The 27,859-nt window shown below is 43.0% G+C and overlaps 1 protein-coding gene across 1 annotated transcript in view; it reads right to left on the bottom strand.

The window, feature by feature from the left end:
* Positions 1–17,149: 17,149 nt before the first annotated feature.
* Positions 17,150–27,859, bottom strand: part of LOC146870880 (uncharacterized) — a 179,506-nt gene continuing 168,796 nt past the window's right edge. The window contains exon 4 of the mRNA XM_085647074.1: positions 17,150–19,002. Coding sequence (XP_085503200.1) covers positions 18,809–19,002 — 194 coding nt within the window. The 3' untranslated portion in view covers positions 17,150–18,808. The remainder of the gene's footprint in view (positions 19,003–27,859) is intronic.

Raw genomic sequence — 27,859 nt, 5'->3', positions numbered from 1 at the left:
TTGTAAAGGATTTGCACTCGCAATTAAGTTTTTTTTTCTCTCGTGGAGGCTCATATCCACTCTCACTTTTCTGCATACACAGACTCTTACATTTCTTGTGAATTGGCAGACAAGAAGTTTTTATTAAGAGCATTATTTTTGGAACTCATACACAGTGGCTCTAACAGTCACATCCACTCAGATTCACTTATTTTTATCTCGACTTCGTTGCTTTTACTCATTCCGCAGTCCTCTTTCCATTACTACTTCCCTAGACCCTTCTTCACTTTTTAAGCCCTTCAGTTTCAGAACACACGCATGCGCCAAATCTCAGCGGGAGAAGTTTGGAAGCTCTCTTTAACACACATGGATTTGAATAGAAGGTAAGATGCGATCCGTTAATCGCGGAGCAAAAATACTGAAACCGTTTAATTTCCTTTCAGTATAGCAACCGAGAGTAACCTCTCTGGCTGCTTTCATTACAGGCACGGCATTTTTCTTACTACCGGAGCAGCGGCCGCCGCTCTCGACATCTAATACTCGAGGAGGGTGAGTTTATAAAGCACGAAGCGAATTTAGTTTTACTTGCAGTAACGCATTATGTTACACGCAACCTGGCATTTTAATAAAATATATCCTTTTTCAGACGGTTAGTCATCAACTGCCCACAGACCTTTTTTCAACACTAGGCAACGCCGATATTCTCGGTAAGCTTGCAACATACTTTCACGTTTTCACTTTTGGGTGACACCTCATTTAATATTTTTTTCTTTGAACTCCATCACCAAACGGGAATCTTTTTATAGGTCTTCCTGTCTTCTCTTATTTTTGCCTTTTTTGTTTCGAGTGCAAATTCTATAATATTTAAATGTCATCACAACATGGCTAACAGCACACATGTGACTTTTGTTGTAGTTCCATATGGAGGTCAAGAAGAATTGAACACAAGAAATTTTGTAAACTGTTTATTGTCAATGTTGAACGCATTTATCCCCTGACGAAGGGTTAGGCATTACCCGAAATGCATTGGGATTTTTAACGCAACATTGTATGTTCTCTTTGATTTGAATGGCTATGCATTGTTATAGGTGATGTGAAACTTTAAATGCATACTAAATAGCTTGAATCATAAAGCAAAAACAATATAATTTTGTTTCTAAACAATCATGGTGGTACTGTTTTTGTAACACAAAATCATGCTATGTTTTCGTTCTATGTAAATTAACATTTGCCAAATACTTTGTTTTACGAATATTGAGACCTTAGGTCTTAGCTGTGATTCACACAGGCTCTGGTTTTCCAGAACCTCCCTTTCTTTCTTAGATAAATACATACACATAAGGGTATTAGCAGGGGAATAACACTGTATAATCATTTCCGTGCAGTAATTTTGTTTTGTGTTTCATTTTACTTAAGTTGACCAATGTGGCCTACTAAAATATGGCTACCACCCGCAGCCTGCATTCGAGTTGATGGAAATTTTGCAAGGAGGCTTCGCGCTGCCTGTGACCTTGCCCTCTTGACGTACTGAAAAACCATGACCATGACGACAAATCCAGGATGGATGCCAAGTGCCCCTGAACATGAAATTTGTTGCTAAACCAAATACTGACTTTATGAACTTGTAATGATCCCACGAATGGGATACAAATTATCCAAAAGAGACATCCGTAGAAGTAACGGATTAGTTATGGACTCTTTATTTCTATTCATTATTTGAGACGATCAATGTGTGTGAAAATTTTCTAATGTAGCCCAAGACGACATTATTTCCGCCATTCATCCGTTTTGTACGATATGATTGCAACATTTTGGAATGTAATTTTCGTATAAATATTAGTAGACTAGAGAGGTCTAGTGCCACTTCTTCCCGAACTGATGATCAGAGGTCCCGATGCTGACGGAGAGGACGGTGACTCTACATGACGGCTAGAAACTTTGATTATTTTACTGAGGACCGGTTCTGACTTAGGATCTGACTTTTAGCCAGAATAGGTAAATATGAGAGAAATGAACTTGCATTTTAATTGGCTTTTCATACAATTTTAGATAAACAAATATTCTGTTTGAATCACTGTCGGGTGGTTATTTTATTGTCATGTTATTGAATTTATTTGCATGTCTAAAATGTTTTCACCAGATCTATAGCAACTAGTTGATGCCATTGACCTCAAGGTATATGCAGATTGGTTAGGTATCAGAAAAGTGTTTCCCCTTATACATGGCACGGATAGAGTGGTAGGATGAATGTTGGTGTAATGGGCCCCACCAGCGTGTGATGTGTGTATGTGCGTGTGACTGCGAAATCACTCCGTCCGTGGAAGTAGAGGGGATTCGGAAGCTCCGATCTGCACCAACTGCAGCTGCTTTAGAGCAATCCTCACAGTTTTCTAGCTTTCTACCGAAGGGCTGAGGGGGCCCCCTTCACCACTGAAGACTGGGGGCCCCCCGCACCGCGGGGTGTTTGTTACGCCCCTGGTGAAAGGTGTTCAGATGCATCATTAACAGAGCACCAGTTTATAGCTGCACCACAGTCACTGGTGGAAAGTCAATGGTTCCAAGGAAATCTTATTCCATCGCCCACCTTCCTCAGGTATGTGGTGCCCTTTATTGAGTCCACAAGGCACTCCAGCCACTCCTCTACAGGGAACACCATTTCCATAATAGAGACAGCTAACACTCCATTAATGTATAAGCTCTCTGTGATGCAAGGTTCTGCTTTACTGATGTCCACGCTGCAATTCCTAGGTGCACACACAACAGCTACATTTTCTGACAGTCCACTCTTGTATCTCAGTTGGTTGCTTGGGATTCCAGTGATATGTGGCTACTAGTTACAGTTTACTAACTCATACTGGGTTTGAACATACCCTTAGGGAACGGCATCACAAACATCCTCACTTATAACATCACTAACAAAATAGACATGCGCAACACTAACATTGAATGCATTCAAGTAGAGAACATCTGAAACATTCTCAATATAACCACATTATAACAAATGTCCCATCTTTGTTGCAGATAATACTGGGAATGTCCACTGTCCTGATCTCCTCACCCCCTTCCAATGTCCATCTCAACAGAGGTATAACAGCACGGGCACATTTGTGAGCCATCATCATGCACATTTTATGTATCCTAAAATTGTGCTCTGATACCTTTGCAACACAGAATTTACTGCAGTATTCCCCCAGAGAAGTGTGCAAGAATATTTTAGCCTGCCGTGTGTTGCACAACATCGCCATGTGATGGGGATTACATGTAGACCTTCTTCCTGAACCACGGCTCCATCTTGCTTCCTAAACTGAGACATAAAACAGAGGTGCAGGTGTGAAGATGGGCTACTGACTAATTTGCATCACAATTCACCTGAGCTGCATAACAGTGGTTGGACAGTGTTAGGTAAGTAATCAATTGTGCAGTATGTTGCTGTCCAATTACATCATATTGAGCCACCAGCCACCACGGTTGTCCTAATATGATGTCACATCCAAATTTACAAGCTGCATGTACACATGCATCCAATAACAATTCACTAATTTATTCATCCAGATAGTATATTTTAATACAACATTAATCATTCACACACCCTTGCAATTTCAACTCAAATTATAAAACTCAAAATGTACTGTAGGAACAATAACACATAACACTTCTAAAATTACATCTAGGTATCTTCTTACTCACTTGCATCTATTTCTGTATCGTATTAAATCATGATCATAGAAGTGCATTATGCTACTAGGAGACTTTCACAACCACAGACATATTTTCCCTTTCATTATCTATGGATATCTATTTAATCCAAAGATGTAGCAACATTATCCACCTGCTCTATGTAGGTGGAAAAGGCATAACACAGATGGGGTAGAATTCTCTAGTTGGGATGTAGTTATTCGTCCTTCGTGGCCTCCTGAATACGACATTCAGAACAAGGAAGTAGGCCATTCAGAGCAACCAGGGACTTCCACACAACCCTCCTGCATCCCGCTGCTCCTTTTGCTGCAGATATCCGAGAAACAGCTGAGGGACACGTTGGGAGGACCCCAGTTTCTCACAAAATAGACTGGAAATCATTGGGAAGATTATACATGCAGTGTACAGTTTCAAGTAACTGCCCTGGCAAGTCCATGTAAAGCTCAAGCTGCACCAAGCAATAATTAATTCACATGTTCCTCAGTTGAATTTGATCCCAGGAGTCAGGTACTATTTTAGTTTTTTCGCCATTTCCCAAGAAAGATGAATTTTCCCCAAACAGATGCTGACATTTTTGCTTCTACTACTTAAAAAAAAAAAAAGCTATGCACACACACGCACAGAAATATGTGTGTGCATATAAATATTTTTTATTGTTATTTTAATTTTATTTTTCTACTGTTAAAAATGTAATAAAAATAATAAATGTATATATATTTATTTATACACACACACACATATATATATATATAAACATATATATACATATACATACACACACACTTGATTTTTCAAAACTAGCAGGTTTGTTTTCTTGCTTTTTTTTCTGTGTGTGTGTGGGGATGCTTGTTGATAATGGTTAGCAGACAGGCGCAGACGGCATGACTCACGGTTAGGGGGACTCGATGGGGGGTTCGCGCAGGGGGGGTTAAATAATATTTTAAAAAATAAACTTACCTTCCCGGGTCCCTGGACGTCACAGCTCCTGGTCTGAAGCAGGCAGCCTCCCTCCCCTCCTCTAAACCAATCACAACGCTGCAATGGCCCACCCGCTCCAACCAGGCATAAACTTTCTACCGTTCTCACAGTGTAGCAGAAACATAAAATAGTAGTTTTAGCATTTTATGTTTCTGCTTCTCGCACTGCGAGAAAGCAGTAGGGCGAAGCTCCTCTGCCCAATGGAGGTGCTGCCCTTGTTAGCAGAGCTGGACTGGGAACGCAAACCAGCCCTGGCAATTATGTCAGACCAGCCCTGGGGTGGGGTTGGGTGCTGGTGGGAAACACTGCTGCATTTTTGTTACAGGGGGTCGATGTTGCAGCACTGCTGCTAAACCGGGCCACCAGGAAAACTCCTGATGCCCACTACGGCCAGTCCAGCCCCGATGGTTAGTGTTAAATGACCCACAGTCTCTAAGAGATCAAATTCAATTATTTTGCTAAACAAAATGTTCTTTTCATTTTTATTTCAAACTCCTTCAAAAGTTGTTTGAGTCACCTTCAAAGCTACATTGAATGTAATGGACAAAAGAACATTTCCACGCAGGCTTCAGATTGGGAAGAAGTACCAAATTAGCGGTGGTATCTGCTGTGGATGCCCTCTGTAGATTGGTGGATAAAGGTAATGATGCAGCCTTGGTTCAATACCATCGCGCATGCCATCTTACTCACCGGGTTCAGGTCAACTGCCATTGCTTTGTGGAATCTGGGCATTTATCTTGATACCAATTTAATTATTGGTCCTCATCTCGGTAAAGTTACATGTACCTGATTTTTATAGCTAAAACTAGTCAGAATATTCTTCTGGTTCTTAACGACAGATTTCTCACACCTGTTAGGAACTACTCAACCCCCTCTTGATGTTTGTAGTTTCTGTCTTCTACTTTCTCCTGTAAAATCTATTGATCAACTTTGACTAATGCACAACGTGGCAGCACGCTTAAATTAAAAGGTGCTTAGACGATATCACCTTTCTCCTTTTTGGAAAAAAAATCTGTGAATTCCGGTTTGTCAAATAATTGTTTTCAAGGATATAGTGATAGTCCACAGAGCTATCTATCAATCTATAAGACATGTTATTGCTGCTAAATTTAGCTAGCACTGGATTTTCTGTAATCTAAGAGCTCATGATCGGTTTGTGTTCACTGTCCTGAGAACTAGAACAGCCACTTCCGGTGATTGCAGCTTTTCAGTGACTGGCTGATCATTACGTTTATATGTTCGATCTGAACAATTATTTTTATACTTCAGAAAGCGATTGAAAACTTTTATGTTCTCAAATTAGTCTCTTCAACGGATGTATGTTTGTTCTAGGTTATCATAGCACCAAGACACTTTGGTGCATATGCACTTTACAAGTCCAACATAACAACATAACATAACATATCATTACCAGACACATTGCTATTGCACTAACACTTGCACCAGCTTCAGCAACTAAGAATCAAGGGTATTTTGCAGAGTTCGCCTACACATGGCATGGCATGGGAAGACAAGGGAGTAAGTTATGATGTCCTCATTCTAGCATTTGCAAGTAACTTTCAGGGTTGCAGTTACAGTGGGAAGAGCACACTGTTTCGCAAATTGTTTATCCATGTACCAGGAGGAATGAATGCCCATCTGTTTCCTATGCCTGAAATTGGACTGTGAGTAAAGTTTCGTTGCTGGATGAGGGTATGACTACCAGTGTTTGGAGGTTTTTTTAATCAGACATCTTGCTGGAGCTCTAGCAGCTGAATAAAACTTTGCTTTCAAAGAACAATTCTGCTAATGAATTTTATTTAATTTTTAGGCAGTAATAGGTGGGGTCAGACCAGCTGGTTGGTCTTGAGGCCCAGTTGACTGAGGCATAACTTAGCCCTGCAGCACCTAAAAAGCACCTGTGTGATATAACCATTATCATTTGCATGGCAGAAGCATGGCACTTTGCATCCTCTTCGCTGGACACTGTGAGTAGTGCTTGGTGCCCAAAGAGCAGAGTGCAGTGTATTTAAAAAGTTGAACACATACTTTTAAGTTTTCATGTCCTGGTACTGAAAAACCCTTAAACCCGTTTTTCACTACTGCAAGGCCTACCTCTCCAATAGGACTACATTGCAGTTACCTTATTACATTTAATAAGCTGAAACTTCCACTTGGGAACAGGTAACTAGTTCATGTATGTCTTTGGAATTGTAATGTTAAATCCTCTCTTATGGTACAGTTGGATTTTAAATTGCAATTTAAAAAAATCCACTTTTAGAAAGTTGGAATGTTCTTAGCTGGGCTATTTAATGCCTGCAGACTGTCTTTGGGGCACATGACTGAGTGTAGCTGACAGTTGGGCTTTGTGTATTCTTCCTAGACAGCCACACACAATGGAGGGCTTAGGTGTGCCTGGATGAGCCATCACTGGCAGAATGAGAGGGTGGATCTGAGCATAGCTGTACTTACACTTGAATAGGATGTGTCCTGCCTCCACACAAAGGGCTGATTATCTCCTGTAGTTAGTCTGGAGCCAAGGCAGGGAAAGCAGGCAACCTGTACACTTCATAGGATAACCTCTAGGAGCTTCTCCCACTTCATTTTTTTTTAAACAATCTTTATTCATTTTCCAAGAAGAGCCCCCTTAGCCCCCCTTCTCCCTCCACCCGTCAGACAGGTATAATTTACGGCTTCATTACATATTTACATAGGGTATTAAACATTAATTTCATCAACTGAAAATCAACGTAATAGTTTACAAAATCCTCTTCTTTTTATACATGCCTACTTTCGATGGGGAGTGTAAACCCCCTTATCCTACTCAATATCTTGAGAGTGACTCCACTCAAACAAGGGAGTCCATATTTTCCCCCCTCTTCTGCGTAATTTACTGCACTTTCGTTTATATATAGCCATTTCCAGATTGAAGATTGTGAGCATCCTAGCTAGCCATTGTTGAAAAGATGGAGCATTAGAATCCAGCCAGGTGGATGCAATACACATTCTCAAAACTGCCATAGCAATAAAAATGAATTCATTTCCTATTTTTGCATCATTAGGATTTGCAGCCCCAATAAGATTACATCATTGGTCAAGATTATTTCAGTTTGTAAAACCTCAGTCAAGAATTTAATATCTTTCTTTAGTTTTGTTAACTCAACACAAGATGCAAAGATCTGTACACAATCCGCTTTAAACAATGCACATCTCGGGCAGAATGTTCCCTTACCACTCCCCCATTTAGCAATTTTATCTGGGGTGTAATACAAAAAAAAACATGTTTTAAAAAACTGAGTCTGTAATCTCGTAGACATTAAAATAGTTTGTGACATTTCATATGCATAATTAAATTCTTCATTAGAGATCCCTACTTTCACCTGCCACTTCAATGAGAATTTATCCAGATCATCTGGTAGTGCTGCATTAATAACTGTGTATATTTTACCAATAGTGCATATTTTAGCCTGAAGTAATTTTTCAATAATTTCAACTTTCTCAAAGTGTACCTTTCCCCCCACCTTCCGCAACAAAAAATCTCTAATTTGGAGGTACTTAAAAAAATCCTGCCAGTCTAAATTAAAATCCTTTTTCAGTTCTTCAAAGGATAGTATCCCTATAGGGGTGAAAAAATAACCAATCTGGACAATCCCCTGCATTCTTCCATTGGCACATACAAGATTCTTTAAAACTCACCGGGAGAATTTGATTATCCGCTAAAGGCGTGCAAAAGGAAATTCTGCCGATCCCAAACATTCTTCTTACTGCACTCCATGCTTTAAACACGCTAAAGAGAGTTTTAAATCGAAATTTCTTGTTATAGCTGTCATACAGTTGACGCCATAGACAACCACTACACTCACTTCCCAACACCAGTTAAAAAACAGATGGAGTTGCATCAGGCCGTAGATTCTCCCTTTCATTCTGTAATAACTCCCTACTATAGAGCAGCAACGACGCCCAATAATATACCTTTAAAATCGGGAGTGCCAACCCTCCCCTGTCCCTGGATAGGGTAAGAGATTTGTAAGCACGCCGTGTGTGCGAGTAAGCCAGATAAATCTAGAAAACGTTAGCTCTATTACTTTAAACCAATGTGTTGTAAATTCAAGGCAAATTGCGCTAAACAGGTATAAAATCTTTGGGAAAAACACCATCACGTTAGCTCTGCCTATAATGGATAAATCCAAATAATTAAGACGTTGAAGATCTTTCCGCATCGTGTCTGTAAGAGGTTCCATATTAAGCTCAACCACATTATCTAGATTAGCAGATATACACACACCTAAATATCTGGAGCTTCTAACACTTCAAATGAGGCACCTGGTATAAATATTGGTCTCTTCAGTACACTTCTGGACTTGTGGAAACTCTGCCTGGAAGGACTACTGTACTGCTGAAAGGAATGTCACTCTGATGGACTGCTGCCCTCCTGGACTCCTGCTTTGCTGGACAGCTGTTTTACTGAATTGCTGCACTCCAGAGGGATTGGACTTTCACCTGAACCCAGGACTCCCTTAGTGATTCCAAGGGCTAGTCTGCTGGCCTCTTGGTCAGAGCCACAGGGACATAACAGTCTCCCCTCCACCTGAGCCATCACCCAGATCAGCTGGAGTAAGCCCAACCCCAAGTGGCCTCAGTTCAGCTGAATTGAGGTTTTTGGGCTCTTAACGAACGGGCCCTTTGGTGCCAAAGCCTGCTGCCCGCCAATGCGAAATTCCATCAGCCCTACCCTCCATGTTACAGCATCAACCACTCGCAGGGAGCACCATTTAGAAGCTCCGGCCTGACCACTCACAATGGCAACAGGATCTTTGCCCTAAAGTGATGACCATCCACGACGCCTAGTCTGTTCTTCGCACTACAACAACAACCGTCTGCAATGCTTGCCTGCTCCTTCTGCCCCCTCCACCGCTAACGGGACTCTTTGTGCTGGACTGAGAAGGTAACTTTTTACCTGAACTAACCTGGTCCCTGTATCTGACCCACGCTCCATCGCAGTCAGCTTGAATTGTAACTTTCTCCTGGTTTCGCATGACCAAATAGCTGCAAGTAGCGCTTTGGGCTTTTTGGCTCAATTTTCACTTACATCTTTAAAACTGCATAGTATCCGGTTATACTACTGACTGAATTTATTTATTACATTTTGCTTAATTTTTCCAAATTGATGTGGGATTTTGTTTGTGTTGTGTTTTGACTTTTTTACTGTTTGAAATGCTGCCTGAATACTTCACACATTGCTTCTAAGTTAATCCTGACTTCTCTGTGCCAAGCTGCCAGACGGTTGAGCACAGGCTAATTTGGGGTTTGCTTGTGCCTCACCATAACAAGGACTCTGGTTGCTGCTTGAGTAGTGTTTCACCCCGTGTCTCGTCAAGCAGTAACCCAATTTCTCTGAAGATGTTTCATGTTTTACTGTGCATTTAGGATTTCTGTTTAAATTGGACAAGCGGGAATCTACTGGCAAAAGATTGTACATGTCTGTGGGGAACAGTAGTAGGTCTTCTTCACCCTTTCACAACAGACCTCTTTAATCAAACCAACAAAATATGTATAGAGAAGCAGCAGTGGTAGGGCTGTGGGAGGAGCGTGCACTTACTGAGACAAGACAGTTGAGGTGAAGAATCATGCAGCTCCAGTCGCGGCCAGTGCAGGTAAGATCAGTGGAGTGGTGGAGCGGGGTGGGGAGGAATCGACAGACGGAATAGGTTTTATTTATTTAATTTAATGTTACCCATTCCGTCGTCTGTCGACAAACCCTCTCCCACCCTGCCCCGCCTCACCCCATAGCCACCGCGCTTACCTGCGCTGGCGCTGCTATGCAGCTCCGAGGGTCTGGATCGTAGCTTGCACATTGGCTCTTATCCACCCATCCGAGAGGCTCAGGGTACACTCTGAAGGATATCCAATACTTGTGCGGTCAGATCAGTACTATAAAAATACCTGAAATTAAGACATATGTCAACCATGCCAGTTGGAATACATTTTACTCACTGAAGAGCACATCATCCACTAAAACATGTGCCTCTTACATATGGTAGTCTGGCAAAAATCGCACACTGTGACATTAGTGCTCAGAAAGCCAGCAGTATATGGAATGTAGCATTGTGTTGGACTAATGCACAGCCTATTCCTTTAGTGACAACGTAGAGAGCACACGCAATACATTTTAGTACCCAGCCAAGATCTTCAAGTTAATATGTTAAAGACTGTGGCACATGGTTAAATTGTGTGATTCTACTGAAATCAGGATGAAAGCAAGTGTCACTCATACTATAAGTATCCTCATACTCCAAGCATGTGCTGTAAAAAATGATCTATTTACAAGTAAGCAGTACACTGGAACCATTTCCGTAGTAAGGGTGCTGCCATCAATGTTACATCACTGAAGTACAAGAGTTTGTGAAATACATAAAGAATTACACAATAACAAGTGTATCAAATGAGAAATGCCCATGCTGTAGGATAATGGCAGGCGTAGGTGCTGAATGTATGGTTGCGGTGGATGCACTAGCACTCCCCAAATCACCATGTTGGAATTCAGAAGATGGATGAGCAATAAAAACATTCCTTTAAATTTTGTTTTTATCTCGTAACCTTTGCTGTGTTTTCAAAGACAGAGGTAAAATTTCAGGCTATGTCATCTGACTAATTGCTGCGTTTTTTTTAAGATGGAGATTGGTGTTTACTTTTCTTTCTCTGACTGAAAAGTTAGAGGGATTTGTAAAGTGAAGTTCTTGTTGGGGTACAGGGAGTGTGAAATGAAAGGCTGTAGGTTGTCATTTTTCTCTAACACACAAAATAATGTAAATATCTGTAAATGACCTGAGCAAATATTTAACACTATATCAGCAATTAGGAAAGCACAAGCACACTTTTTTTGTAACTATTTTTATCGAAACAAAGATTTAAAACCGGTCCTTGGTTACCTGTGTTCCGTTTCAGGAAGCACCTGGCCTGGCAGTTCAGGTTGAACTGTTCCCATTGTGGCAATATCAAGACTGGTTTGCATATGGCGGAACCCAAAATGAGATGGCATGGTGTGCAAAATAGTGATGGATTCCAGTGATATAGTGTGCATGGGACACATGTCTGGATATACCCCAGAGGTAGCATGTTGGGTGAAAATCTATGGACTGGAGAGAGGCCCTGGGTGATTGTCAGTGGCTGAGATTAATTCAAGCTTTCCATCCATCACCTTGTTATTGTTTCACTTGCCACCCTCAGTGTGGCAGATATGCCCACATGTGGATTTTGTGCTTACTGTGGCACTGGAACTAAGCTACTCCCAACAGAAGATCCCCAGTCAGGGCAAATCCGTTCTTAGGTTGCTTGTGCTCTGGTTGAGGGAGGACCTGGCCTGACAGTTTGGACAGGACATTTGCAATTGGAGCAGGGTCAAGACTGATTTGCGTGTGGCTTGGTTCACATTGAGGTGACATGATGTGCAAAATAACGATGGACTGGGATGTGGCACTGCGTTATTACAAGTGGCTGAGAGTATTACAAGACTTCCTCCATCACTTTTTTGTATACTTTAGTGTAATCAGAAATTCCGGGGCATGAGCGGCCTTGTTAAATTCCGCTCCTCCGATCCAGACACAATGAACAGGTTATGCTGGGAAGAAATTAAGTACCAGATGGATCAAGAAATACCGAACTCATGGGGAAGTAATTTGAGAACATTACTGGCTGAGCTGGAAATACAAACAGCATGGGAATATAGGGCAGATAGAGCAAGCATCAGTAAATGATGCAGCAAAAAAGAAATCTTTTCTGGAAGATAAAAAAGCAATTTCCAAACGTCTGCATGGGTGGACTGTCATCAACTCTTATAAATCTTTAAAGCTGCAAGCATATTTAACAGCTCATTTTAGCCTGCAGTTAAAAAAAGAGCTACATAGACTATTGGATGGGCCTGCATGATTCAAAAGACCTACAGCCTTCTTGGAAAAACACCCAACAAACAGCGCATTGTCGATTATGTGGCTTTTACAAGGAATCTTTAACTCATCTACTATGTGTATGCCCAGTAGTCATGAACCTGAGGAGACAGTATTTAAAATCCATTTTTAACGAACTGAATATTCGCACGTGCAGGCAAGCTGTGATATGCTGGTTGGATGGTTCCTCTATAATCTTGGCCTGCCGGGGAGTAAAATACCTGGCAGAGGTAAGAAAACTTTTACGGCAAGCCAATCTGGAGGAAAACAAAGAAGTATGATCGAACCGGCATGGGCCCAGCGGACTCATCTGTGTAATAAATGGACTGAATGTAAAACTTATTAAGAGACTATTTAGTTAGCAGGACCACAGAAGTTGGTTTTTAAAATACATTTTACACTTTACTGTATAACCGCACTTTCTTCCAGGAACCTGCTATTCTTCAGGGCTCTCTAATTATCCAGCTGGTTGTTTTAAAAATTTTGACATTGGCAGTACATATTTTAGTTTTACATTGTGTTGACTCACCGATAGGATGTCTTTCATGTTTACCATTCACTAGAGTGGGAGTGACTATATCACAGTAAGGTCTAAAGCACTATCATGGTTCTAGCAATGAAACAGATGTATTCAGTAACTATCTCTACAATGCATTTCATAAAATTTTTATGCCGATGGTTAAGCACCTGCACTTTAGCCAAATAACCAACGGGATCCCGTCAATGTTAACTGGTTTAAATTGTGAATGTAAAGATATACTTTTATTTTTTTGGAAATTTGTAAAGATTTCAATTAATCATACAATAAACTATGACAGACAGATAGCAGCACTCCAACTCTAAAAGTTGCTCCAGGACCGGAGTAGTGCATGTCCAGTGGTGCTTTTTGCAGCACATTGTCCCAAATGAACGACTAAAGAATGGTGTAGTAGGATATTGGCATTTTACAGAGAGCACATTTTCCATTGAAATTACATCTTGAAATGGTCCCTAAATTTGCATCTGGCAGGCAGTTTTACTGCTAGAGCACACACACAAATGATAACATGTAGAAATTCTTAATATTCATTTATCACATAGGAAAAGCGTTTTGGTTTGTTGCAATCCTGATAGGATCTTGATTTCCATCACATGGCTGCATTACAAAAAACACTGTGTGCTTAATTAGTACTGCCTTTGCTTCTAATACATTTGTATCTGTTTGTAAAGTTAATTTATATGTATTTAAAATGTGGAGTGTGTTAGAATACACTTGACACTTCCTGTAATCCTGCAAGATTGTCATTTTGTTCACATTACAAAATTCCCTTATTTTCTCATCAGTTAAAGAAAAAGTAAACATCCATTTTCAATATAAATAAGCAGCAATGTGTCAGAACACTATGTCCGGCACCTTTCAAATCGCAGCAAATGCCACACGATAAAACAAATCATTTAAAAACCTTTTTATGACACATTCGTCTTCTGAATTCCTGCAAGGTTTTTGCCCACGTCCAACACTCTTGCAAATAAAAAATGTTAAGTAATGGATAAAATGTTTCTGGTCTCCTGGTGATACAGCTGGTTATTCCATCTCATCCAATCAGTCTCAGGACCCTTCTAACCTAAAAACTCAGAGTGCGGGTCAGGAGCTACTCTGTGCCTTCTGATCCGCCTATCCCCTTGGCATGTACTAAAAACCCCAAACTCACAAAGCATTACTCTACTGGCGTCCCACATAAGAAACTGACAACAAAGGCATCGAACAAATGAATTGAACTACACCCTGTAAGCCAATAATAGCAGTTACAGCTCTCCCACTGGAGCATTTGGGCAATGCCCCCCAAAAATGTCCTGTCATTAAAGGAGTCTGAACCTGTAGCTTCAGACTCTTGCACTTCCATGCATGAGCATGGCTCAGCTGGCATAGCGAACTCATCCAGACTGGCGTGCGCAATTTCAGTGCTCTTTATGAGCAGACGTGGGGCTTTAAGGAGGCTCCACGACTTCCTAACAGAGAGATTGCTCTTACCAGAAGAAAAGGCACAAGCCTGGCATCAGTCTCGCAGTGTGATTGACAGAAGAAGTCCCAATCGGGTCGTGCTCCATCAATCACACTGCACCTGTGACCCATGAGAGTCGGAAATGTGAACTGGATTGAATTACAGGATCAAGCTGCAAGAATAATGGGCCTCATTACGATGTCAGGCATATCTTTCGACAGACAGGCCATTGGTCCGACCGCCGCTTTTTGATGCATGCGGTCGGACCGCAGAGGTCGGGGGGGGGAAAGACCACCACCTCTAACAGGAACTAAGATCACGTTGAGGTGGCAGTCAGAATCCTATCCCTACAATGGAGGCAGTGCCTGCGCAGCCACCGCCGTAGAGGTTAGGATGTCCCTTTCTGACTGCCTTTCCATGGTGGACCCACTGCCATGAAAAGGCAGAGGGAAACGGACTTTGGGGGCCCCAAGTATGGCACCCATCCCCCGTGGGCCACTGCTAAGTGGCCCTGGGGGCTCATGTAGTGCCCCCTACACATCCATGCACCGTGTGCCAGGTATCACAAGGTGCCTGGCACATGGTGCATGGATGTGCAAAAAAGTTCTTTTTTTTCCCTGGGCCTCAGCACAAATCGCAGGAGATAAAAAAAGGACTTTCCGACCGCTGTGCTGGCGTAATTGAGTGGGTGGGACTGCTGACTCATTGTCGTACAGTCTCAATACTGCTATTAATCCTGGCAAGTAGTTGGGGATTTAAAATGCCTGCCCTATCCAGGTGAAAAGCGATCATTGATGCAGCAGGTGGAGTGGCACTGGTCCCAGATATTTGAGCTGCCATCCTATTTTCTAGCTTACATTGGGGTTACTCAAGTGATCCTAAAAACTTTGTGAAACGTATAGCAGTTTAAATCTGGCCACTTATCCCTCCTTACCAGATGATGCCGACAGCTGACCCCCTTCTGTTAGTCCAACAACACCCCTTGTTGATGATATAGGGACACTCTTTAGGCTTACTGACAGGCCTGAAGCTGTATCACTTATGTCAATTAATCTTCCACTGTATCTGACAATATTGACACGTTTAGTCGTTGCACCATCAGTGTACTGTTACTTCCTAAGGGGTACTTTCTCTGGGTCTTTGAGAGAACCGTGTATTGTTGCTGCCTCTGCAGTACTTACTCTGTGAGTAAAGCTTTTGTGTGTACAAACAGTCCACATGCAATTCTCATTCAACCACAGGGCTTGTTTGCCAAGTTCTGCTATTGACGAACTACAAGTACAGCAGTCTTGTTGAGAAGCTCTGGTATTCTACAATCAAAAAATATATCATTTAGTCTGCAGAGTTGTGATGCAGCAAAGCCAGAATGTCTCAGAGAAGTACCACTAATGCTTCATTAAACATACATTATCTCTGTGGAGATAGGCTGGTACTTTCATTTTAAAGGAGTAGACACCATCCCCAGGGGTCCAGGTTTTGTCTCACTTAAGGCATTGCAGCCTTTGTGGACACTGCCACTACTGTCCTATTGGAATTATAGCTGTCCTACCTATGGCTCGGAAATGCCACAGTGATACTGACGTAAGTCAGACCTGTGAAAAAAACATGGAAATAACCTAAGTGACAGCGGCAGTGCTTATTTACCCGCTGTGGCAGGTATAGCACACACTGCTAGAAAGTGTGTGAATCTACCTGCTCTTCTCGGAAGGGCTGCAATGCTTCTGATGGGACAGTTACAACAGAAACACTTATCAGCATTGCTTCTCTCCCATACATCGGACAGTCTCTACAGGTGGTAACAGGGATACTGAACCTGCAGTGCGGCTCTTTTCAGCTCATCTACCATATTCGAAATGGGGCAGAACTAGCACAGTTCATATATTGTAGACCATAGCTATATGTGTTAGTAGTACAAGTGAATGTTTAATGAGAATGGTTGGCCACCAAACATGTAGTGACTAAAAACAAATTGTTTCCATTTCAGAACAAAATTGCCTTTTTCCACGAGAAATTTATATGCTTTTCTATGAGGGAGTCAAGTTGTTACATATACAACACAAGTCACAAGCTGATGTTTGCTGCCAAAATTATTGTCCTTCCAAATATTTATTTGAAGCGGATTCTTCAGGCATCATCACCAGTGCTCTCTGAACCATCATCAGTAACATTTTTGTAACGCATTTGCTGTCCAAAAGTATATGATGTCCATTAAGTAAGAAACACCACTGCTTTATTATGCTACACGAGCTGTCCAGTTCGGCTAACATATTGCCAGATTTGTGTATATTTCTTATGTTGTGATTCTGCCCCTCTAATGAGAGTCTCGGTCATAATTGAGAATCTGCTTTGCAGGGCCAGAAAAGAAAAGGAAACATAAAAATTAAGATTAGAGAATGATGCTCTGGTAATTGACAAGCCGCATGGAATTACACTTTCTTTATTTGTGACAACATTTATATAGGCCCGTTTATTCCCTCTATTGTATGGCATACGTGTACTGAAGAACTAGGCTGAATTAGGCCTGGCGGCGCAGGGTACGCCTTAATCTCCTGAGTTCACCTGCTTTGTTGAACAGAGACACAGGACACTCTGTTGAGCGTAGAAGATCAGGTTTATTAGCTGCAGCTAAGTACAGTTGTCCCAGAAGTACACCTGGTATGTTCTTAGGAGACTGCCACTTAACTCCATGGTGCACAATCTTTTATAGCACATAGATTCACCAAGAACACTCCCAATGCATACATGATTAGCCAATGAGAAGAGTTTGAAAACAAGGTATAACCAATGAAAATTTTTTGAAAACAAGATATCAAGTAACCCAAATAAACCTCTTTTCCAACTGTTTTTGTCACCCCTCCCCACAAGTTAATCAGTAGTAGTATCTACAACTCAACTTGCAGGTGGCAGGACACATTTGTATGCTTTGGAGTACAGTTGTGAAATGAGAGAATACAAGTAGAAAATAGCGAAGGCCAGAAGATAAGATAAAGTCAGGAAAGAATGGTGCGAACCAACAGACAGTTGAGACAGGGATAAGTCGGACCAGACGGGAATTAGTGGACTTAGTTAGTCCCTGACATCAGTCTCGTAAACAGAGGCAGGAGGTTATTTTGACACGTTGCAGTGAGATCAGCAGAAAAACGTCGGTTATTGTGCTGCCTGAGTGAGGGCAACACAAAATGGCGGTGGAACACAAAATGGTGGCTAAATACAAGCAAGATCGAAAATCGAATTTCCTCAGACCCTCCTTTTGCCATTACTCAGGCAAATCCTAATTCATTGCTAGGTGAGCATTTTCCATTCTACACATTTCATTTAAGCAGGTATATGTAAGCTATCAACAGGGATACAAAGAGAACAAAGCATCGGGTCATAATTAACATTCAGATAGCAGAAGAAAGTAATGGCCACTATTACAAACAGGATTATCATTTTTTCACAACCCTAGGCAAAAGCAAATCCTAAAATTATTTAGCGAACCTTTTCAGGGCTCCTATGCATTTCAGTGACTATTGTATACTCAGGTGAAACAGTGGCGATCCTTATCAATGCTCTCAGGTGAAATGGAGATACTCTTCAACAGAGGATAGACTTCATTCTGCTTTTACTAAACAGAATACTACTCTAAAACAATGCCAGCAAAACAATAAGAATCAGTCTCCTAACACCCTTTCTATGCAATTGCACGGGAACCCCTTGTACAACCATAACTATGCCTCTCTGGTAGGCTTCTATCGTCCATCAAATCTGCTTCTGTTGTTTTCTTCCGCATTGGGCCTCTTCATTCAGGCCTTCCATAAAAATAGTGCTTCTCAGTATCCGTTGGAGTGCCCTCCTGGCAAACACTCACAGCTCACTCGAAAGTCTCAATGTCTCAAGGCAGTGCACCAATATATTTCCTCTGCGGCAGGCACAACAGATATTGTGCTCTTCGTTGGTCATGGGCACAGATCATCTTGTGCAGATTCAAGTACTATTAATTGGAAAGAGCAACAGACTTTCACGCTCAGCAACACTTTCAGGCTCCAACACTCGCTATTCAGTGTCAGAGGATGTTCGGGCTGCTCTTTCATTTAATTTTCCTTTCATCATGTAGTGCCTTAGATCCTCCGGTGCACTGCCCTTCCGTTGGAGCAAAGAAAAGAGGGGGGTTGACCAAAACTCAGGCCAAGGGGCTCAAGGGACTGCACACTGTCAGAGGTTACCAGCACATGACAGGTAGAAAACTGAAGCCTCAAACCAGCCCTGCTATCAACAGGGATCCTTCTCTTTCGCTCTTTTACACTGAAACTCTGGTTTTGTGATGTCCAATGCCGTCTGATGGAGCAAGTACGATGCTTTGGAGATACCATTGATGGTGCGCTGGCGATCGCTGTCCAGCCTTGCTACTTTCTGGGTGCTGGGACTGTAGGGCCAAGACGTCCGTCTTTCATCTGTAGCTGTCACTGATGGGAATTAGGCGTAAATCAGTGTTCTGCAGGTTATTATGACTTGATACCCGCAGAATCTAGTGACGTAGGAAATGTGACACAGTTGTTAGTTTCCTTCAATTTAGTACAAAAACAGTTCATTGTATTTAACAATGGGACTGCAAGCAGGTGGCCTGCAATCTGCGAGGGAGTGACCATATGCCATGGGACAACTCTGATCTAGAATACACTGTCCTTCTCAAAGGCAGTACTTTGTCTCTTCAATTGGGTACCCTTCATTATCCTCTCCCATCTAAGGGTAGATAGTTACATGTGAATTCTATCATGTTCAAAAAAATAAATGTAAGGTATCTCCTATTGAGGTGGAAAACTTGTCTTACTATAGTATTGAATCAGTTAACCAGTCCATCACTACCCTGAAAGTCAGACTGGAAAACATCGAAGTAGGCCTAAAGAAAATTCTTGAAAACCAGTCTGGTCATACAAAAGTGAATTATACATAATATGGGGGTCCCTGGTACATTACTGCAGTCTGGAAGCGTAAACCTGAACAATACTCCAACAATAATAAAAGGGCTGACTGGTGAAAGGAATACAGAAAAGGGAAATGGGACTAGGACACAGCTAAAATCCCCAATAACTAGGCACAATGCGATATCAATCAGGGGAGAAGTGGCAAAAGAAAAATCTATAGGAAGAACAAGAAATTACTCGGGTGATAGTAAAGTTTGTGACACAATACCAAGAGTATGGGTGATACACAAAAGTCAAAATAGTACACAAATTTTAACTCTACCGCTGGCCGCTACACCATATACGGTAATCTCAGCTAATGTTTCAGTTCCTTCTTCAGGGAAAAATTAAACCTGGTTTCCTTTAAGGAACAAAGCCATACACTACTTAGGTAGCAGAACAAAACTGACTAATGTAATATAGAAATTAGGTCACCATGTACAAGAGTCACAGATCTATAATTTATCCTTACGTCCAATCAGGATACATAAATCTAGGGCTGCCTGTTCCTTAAGGGAAGGGGGCATTAACGTGACTAACTGCAGGTGACACACTTTGATCCTGTATATCTCTTTTTATTTTCCTTCAATACCATTATAGCCAAATAGACATGCACTGGTGAAGTGTTGTCTCTCATGTTCACAGCATGAAGTATCATTATCTGTGGAATTTAGTATCAGAATACGTCCAACCAACTGTTGCACAGCGATGGGCATCGTCATGACCATCCCCTCACAACACAGGGGAGCTTGTAACAGTATTAAAAGCAAAAGCGTAAACACAACGCAAAAAAAAAAAAAAGTGCATAAAATAAAAACACACATGCCAAGCCATCAGGTATACTTGCTGTATACCAAGCACAGAAAGCATAGACAAATTTCAATATCATCTGTAAATTAACGGTGACGCACAACACTATGTCATGTACTTTATGCACAATGAACCTGCAACTCAACAACTAATATTCTGGCCTGCTTAATTTGTCAGGCTGCACAAAAATAAACACAAACATTTCTTTCCAAAGAAGTTATGCAAAAACACATCTGTTTCAACACACAGCTGACAGCACCCTCCTTTTTGCAATTTGCACATTGATTAGGTCCCACAGGGACATATGGAACACTCGTTCCACCACCTCATGATATGGACCATCGCTGTTTCGTTGGCTGTTAACCCCTGCTTTTTTCACTACTCCTCTTCACCTACTGTAACATTCTTAGTCCTTTCTAGTCTTCTCTCACCCTGATTTCCTGCCTATAGCCATTCAGGGCGCTCATTTCACCATTATTCCTTCACAACTGACATCTTCGTCAAACCAACTCACGTGTCCAACTGTAGTCTTGTCAGCCCTCGAACCACCCAGAACAATCCATGAATGATCTGTGGACAGAAGCAAAAAAAATACACAACACACAAAAGAAAAACACTTCACATAACACACAAAAATATCAACTATAACTTTTAATCAGGAGACAAAACATAACACACATTAACAAAACAAAAAAATAAAAAAAATACAAACCTAGTGGTACTTAACTGTAACCATCTTGTCAACTTTGCAATGACTAAAACATGTAAGCATGTTAAGCCACCTTAATTTTTACTGTCTAAAAGCAACACATTTTCACAGACACTCTGTGTTCCCTTGCGCCACAATTCCTCCTGTGAAAAATGAATCTTAATTTGCTGATCGTTTTTACCTAGGCATGTAGCCCACAAAATTCTAAGAAAGAGCTTCATCTTACTTTTTGTCTGAGGCTAATGCCACATTTGTTAAATGAAGGCAACTACGTGGACATTATTTTTCAAAAGCAGATATACCAATGTATCATTTTCTTCTCAGCACCCCTTTTTTTTATTTTGTCTTGAACAATATGGGAACAGACAGGGCTCCGTAACGATTCTCGGCTGTCCTATCTTATTAGAAAAGCTCAAAATAGCACCTCAGCGCAGAACCAGCCACTGCGAGCACTCCTGGCCCCCACCTCTTTCCAAGGCTCTCCTGCTGCAAGCATTACACATTTTCATGTCGGAGAAGCTTTCTAAGCAGTGATTTCACCTCCTGGTTTACTCGCTCCTATTTCTAGCCCCCACCTTACAGGCTTCAAGTTCAAAATCTGCCTTCAATTTCTGCATCGCATTCTGCGCTCTTTAGCCCTGTTTCTCTCCTAACTCTTCCCAACCTGCAATAATTAACCCTTTTTAAAAACACATGTTACATATATTACTTCTTTTAGGGGCTACAATTTATTTCTATTCTTAAATTATTAAAACATTTACTGTGAATAACTCACAGAACATAATAACATAACATACTAGCTTTAGAACAAATGTTTGTTACTACCCTATGCAACGGTACTTAGTTCATCAACCTTAAAAGGATGAACGTCTCAGTAGGTCTAGCTAGAGTTAGAACCTTCAATCTTGATATTAAACTCAAACCTCTGCACTGGGCATTTTGGCTCACTGAGACATCAAATGCAATCCCAAATGAGAACAACCTGCAAATTTGTATTATACCTAAATATATGCATTTACTGAAGCCTAAGGCCCTTTAAAGCTATTGTAAAAGGGCAAGAATGCTGTTAAAATAGTCTATTTTACCCAATTTCGACATTGATATTTGGGGCACTTAAAATAAATATCCTATAATTGTGCTACATATTAATCATCCTCAGAATGTTCTTTACAGATTGCAGATATTGGATATTAGACATATCTCTTGCAAATCCTTTAAAAAAAATGAGTTGTTTAAAGCCTGCGCCAAGTGAAATTCCATATACAAATGTCCTCATTATGCAGTACAACACAACATATAAAAATGCTTAAAGAGAGGAAACCCTTAATTGAAATGTCTTCCTGTAATACAAAATAATGAACCTTAGTTTTGGAACCTTTTTAAAACAACATTTTGAAATGCAAAGTTTCACCCGTGTTCAACTGAGGGCGAAGTCCTGGCTGAGTAAACATTCCTGTCTATTAGAGCTGCTTGCTTAGCGACAATAAAAGCTTGTCTCTCAGCGTTGTAACAGGAGCACGGTGGCAGTTTTTTTTTCAAAACGAAGACATATCAATGCGTGTTGCGTTTGAGTTCAGCAAAAATTTACTTCAGCTGAAGTGTTTGCCTGTTAATATCTAATACAATATATGTAAGTAAAAAATACTTTAAGTTTATTTTTCTACAAAACACACAATTTCGTTTTTGAGGCCATTGTATTCCTAGTGAATGTGAATTTTAATTTTATTTTTTAAGCATTTAATAGTTTGTACATGTGCATAATTGCTTACTCTATAAATTATATAGCAACATATAGCTATTTAGCATATCACATGGTTCATTTCTGGATTTTTATTTAATTTCTACTGACATTTTGCTTAACAGACTGAAAACATCAAGAAAAACCACAAACACACATTGAGCTCATTTCAGACATAAACAGAAAGGGGTCAAACACTCAGGACACATACATTTAACCCACAGATCAACACTTAGGACAGAAACAAAGGACAGCCCACAGACTGTACTTAAACAAAACCATTTGTAAATACTAGTCGCAAGTCATATTTACAAGAAACGCTTCTTAATAGTGTTCCAAAAGACTGCAGAAAAAAAACAACAAAAAAAACAGCCCAACAGACTTCTATATGCCCAAGAAGCCAAAATACACTTCATTCGTAAGATTGCGCAGAACAAAGGATCCTTGTATGTATTATGTCCATATTTTAATTCCCTGGGGATACAGAATCCCCAAGGAAGAAATATGTTTTTATACCTAAACCTATTTAGGTATTCCCTCAAGAAAGCCGGCTAATTTAATTCACGTAGTTCCAACCGGAGGAATTGGACAAGAGTCCTCCAGCCGGGAATCCCTATCACAACCAAAACAACAAAACTTTCTAAACTTACTCAGACCAGGCATCATTATTTCACTGGACTGTTCACAAACATCAAGGGGTTAAATCAAATAACACAGCACAAATGTACTCACCCCTCGGCTTCGGCTTTTGCAATAGCCGAATCAAAGACCCAAATCAAACAAAATTGTGGGAGCTACCCACCAATACTTAACTGTCTTCTTACGCCAACAGAGGCCCGTCTCACTTCTCGCATTACCACACATCACCAAAAAGGGCCAAAGCAAGGCGGCAGTAAGGGCAGCAGTCAGCAGCCGTCAGGAAGTAGAAACCGCGCTGAAAAAGACCTTCGGACCACTTTGACATACAGGGGTCGCTTGATGTGGGTGCAGGGATGGAGGACTCCACCACAGGGGGTGGGGCAGGGCCAAAGGCGGAGGCCAGGATCTCGCTGCACACCTTAGCAAGGTCCTCCAGTGTCTCCCCTGCACCCGAAGGAACCACAGGCCCCAAGGAGGGGGGGGGGCGGAGGGATGGGTCGCAGCGCCACTGGGGGAGGGTGCGGACAGGGGGGGGGGGGGGACTCAACCACCCTGACCGGGGACTCCCTTGACCGCTTGCGGGGTGGTGTCACAGTGGGGCTCAGGGACAGAGCGGCCATGAAGGAGTCCTTGCCGGATATGTGGCCAGGAGAGCTGAGGGGAGGGGATTTGGAGGGAGTGGATTGGGTGGAATGCGGACTCCCACTCTGGCTGCATGACTTACGATTGCCCCCCGACCCAGTGGGTGTGCCTACTTCACCCTGTGTGTGCGTGCCAGGAGGAGTGCGTATGACCTTCCCTGCTGGTGTGGTGCCTGTTTCTGTTGTGGTGGGTGCATGCTGACGCCTGGGTGTACGTGGGACAGGCATGGGAGTGGGAAGTGTGGATGGGGCAGGGGTAGGGGGTGGGACGTAGCGATGCAGGAGACCCACTGCTGCAGTCAGTGTCGAGTCGATGGACCTCAGCAACTGCCGTTGGTCAGCCTGCGATGAAAAAATGCCCTCCAAGTATGCCTCCATGTTGTGCAGCACTTGGCTGTGGCCATGAAGGACATTAAGGATCTCAGCCTGACCAACCTGCAACTGCCGCTGGATGTCCAAAGACTCGGCATTGGCGGCAGCAGTGGAGACAGGGGCAGGGGGTGCGGTGCCTGGCAGGAAGGAGACATGTGGTGATCGGGCACGCTGGGAAGGGACACGAGCAAGTGGGAGGCGGCTGATGGCAATGGAGGGGGCGGGGTGCGATGTTGTGCTGCTGTCAGCTGGTGGTGCAGCCTCCGCCCACTCGGAGAGATCATCCTCGGACACGTCAGCTTCATATTCTGTCGTGCCAGTGGACAGGTCCTCGGCCTCACTCTCCTCCGCCTCAGTACCACTCAATGTGCCAGCCACGATGTCAACGCTGGCACTGGTGCTCGGTCCCTCCGCTCCGTCTGTGCTCATGTCTCCCTCCGTGTCCCCCGACGATGCTGTGGGCAAGGTGAAGAGACAGCAATTAATCACACACCTGTATACATATGTCACATGAGTCCAATCTACATAGGTTACAGTGCATAGCCTGCAAAGAAAGATCAGTAACATCTACAAAACAAGGTACAGATGTAGGGCATGCAACACACAGTTGGTTGACCCACCATGCCAATGAAAGTCCATGGAGAGCATGACACAATAGCAAATGACATGAAATGGAGTTTGACATAGGAGCCAGGCCCTGGGGACAATCCAGCACTGCATCTGCACCACACAGCGTTGGCGCAAATAGGGATGAGGAGGGACCATATCCATTAACTTGGGGCACATGCTGCATAGGTAATACTGAAAACATGCCCACCATGACTGGCTCACTGCACCTTGAGTGTATGTCCAGACAAACATCACACACTGGCCAGACCTAGCAAGGAGACATCAGGATTTGACATGTAGGCTTTGCCCGCACCAACCACCCCCTACATGAGACAATTTGTTGAGACACAGGTGGCACTTACATCTCTTAGTCTGGGTGAAATACACAGGGGCTGCATAAATGCAAGATTGGACGCCAAATTCCCAAGGTGCGCCTGTCCAAATAATCATGTACAAATGGTCATCATCAGATGATTGTAACAAGACACACAGGCACTGGCCACTGTGACTATGAACAAGGAAAATCAGGTCAGGCTGTACAGTGGACACTTGTACTACATTTCACGTCAATATACATGGTGCCAGGGGACAATGGCACAGAGCACAACCTATGCTGTAGACACTGAGAGTGTCCACGTTTTGTGATGACACACATGACACCTATGAACATATGCCCCAGGGGACAGCAGTGGCCACACAACTCCATGGTCCTGAATGGGAATGACTGCAACACACGCCACCATCCCTGCACTATGCGTATCGCACACTCATGCACATCATGTCACAGGCCACAATATAGGACATGCGCGCTGTAAGGCCTGACACTTGAGAGACTAACACCCATGTCTGGACTCAGCATCAGTGCCAACTGACATGGAACCCACATGTACTGAACTGGACAGGGCACAGGCAAGGTCCCAAAACCTGTTACACACCACCCCCACACATGATGCTACAGGCATAGTTCACGTGGAGAAAGCGCCAGCCTACATTACCTTGTGAAGGAGTGACTACACACAGACCAGGGAACACATTGCAAGGAGGGGAAGGGAGGTAGGAGAGCACAGCTATACTGTGGGTAACTGGATCTGCACAGCACCTTTAAACCCTGGCAGTGTATCCATGCAACTGTGCACTTACAAATGCTGGTGACACACAACAAACACACATGTACCTACCCCCTTCCTGCTGCTGCTTCTCCTGTAAGCGCCTCTCCAAGTCTGGAAATACCACCGCCAGCACACGCTTGTGAATGTGGGTCAGACGGCGGCGCCCCCGGTTCTTATGGGTCTCAGGTGAGTCCCCCAGCAGGACCCGTGCGATCCTCCGCTTCCAGCACCGGATATCCTGCCAGCGTTTCCTCACCTGGGCCAGGCGCCGCTTGCGACCATCCGCACCCCTCACGGCACTGACGGCGGTCAGCCATATCTGCTTCTTGGCAGAGGCGCCTACCTGTGAGGATGAACAAGTGACACTACATCAATACACCAGGCACATGTCACAGAGAGACATATTAGAACAAATGTGCTGTTTACAACAAGGCATAGTATGCATCCAACGCATTGCACCTTAGTCATAGGGACATGATCCTCTGGGGAAGGGCAAAAGCAGTACGTGCCATTGAAAGTACACAGGTGGAATGAGGGCAACGACACAATCAATGATCCAGGCTCACACTGTGCATCACAAGCTACACCAGGATAATGTGCAGCACCTCTAAGCAGTCACATGCCACAGGCCACTGACGCTACCGCAGCAGAGTACACAGACACACACAGGCACAGGACATTCACCTGCCATTGCCAAATGCTGCGACAAACCTCACTCTGCACATGTGCCACTAGCCGGGGGGGGCTCACAGGTGTGGGGCTGGCTCTGCACGTCAGACACACAGCACTGCTCCCTGCTCACATCACATGGGCAGGGTATATCCATCCCTCATGCAGCTGGGGTGCTACACTCCACATATGCACCCACCCACATGACAGGGGACTTACACACACACCCATGTCCAGGGTACAAACACATCATGTGGACACTCTCAGCACAGGTACACAGAACTAACACACATCTGTGGGTACAGTCACCTGTCACACTGGGCTGACCACATAATCACATGAGGACTGCAGAGGCTACATTCCCAGGAGGACAAGACAGGCAGAATGTGGCATGCACCATGCAGTGATTGTCACAGTAAACACAATGCAAGTGAGGACGGCAGACATGCACCACAGCATGCACTGGCTGGGAGACATCAGGCATTCCCCCCCGGGACCCCCCCTGCAATACATAGCATGTGTGCCACACCTGGACACAATGCCAGAAGTCACACTCACAAAAAAGGGACACAGTCTGTGCTGGTGGACTCTGCACTCACCTGATACCCTGGACGCCCATACAGCATGGGGTACTGTGGGAGGATCACATCCAGCAAAGCCAGGTTCTCCTCCAGGGTGAAGGGCTGTGACCTCTCCACAGACCTTGACATGGTTCCAGGGAATCAGTAGCAGCAGCTGGGTCGTGGAATACAAAGATGTGCAGGCAAGTGCTCCCTCATGGGACCTGGCTGCCTTATATCTGCCTTGCTGGCCTGTTTCATGCACAGGAGTACAGAGTGATTGGTCACTCACATTTGCATCCTATGTTTCCTCCAATCCCTTCAAACCTAGCACAGTCAGTGGGTTCTCATTGTGGTTTTTTTCTTCAGCATGATGTCAACTCCTGAAGCACATTGCAACAAAGTAGATTCATTCAAACTGACTACTGCTGTGCACCTGCTTCAAAATATTCAAACTTTAAACTTGGTCTCCATGACAACCAGCATGCATGTAGGCCTTTATA

Source organism: Triturus cristatus, chromosome 1_1 (genome assembly GCF_964204655.1).
Source record: "Triturus cristatus chromosome 1_1, aTriCri1.1, whole genome shotgun sequence".
NCBI lineage: Eukaryota > Metazoa > Chordata > Amphibia > Caudata > Salamandridae > Triturus > Triturus cristatus.
Note: the sequence above shows the minus strand (reverse complement) of the source record. Positions and strands in the feature narration are given on the sequence as shown.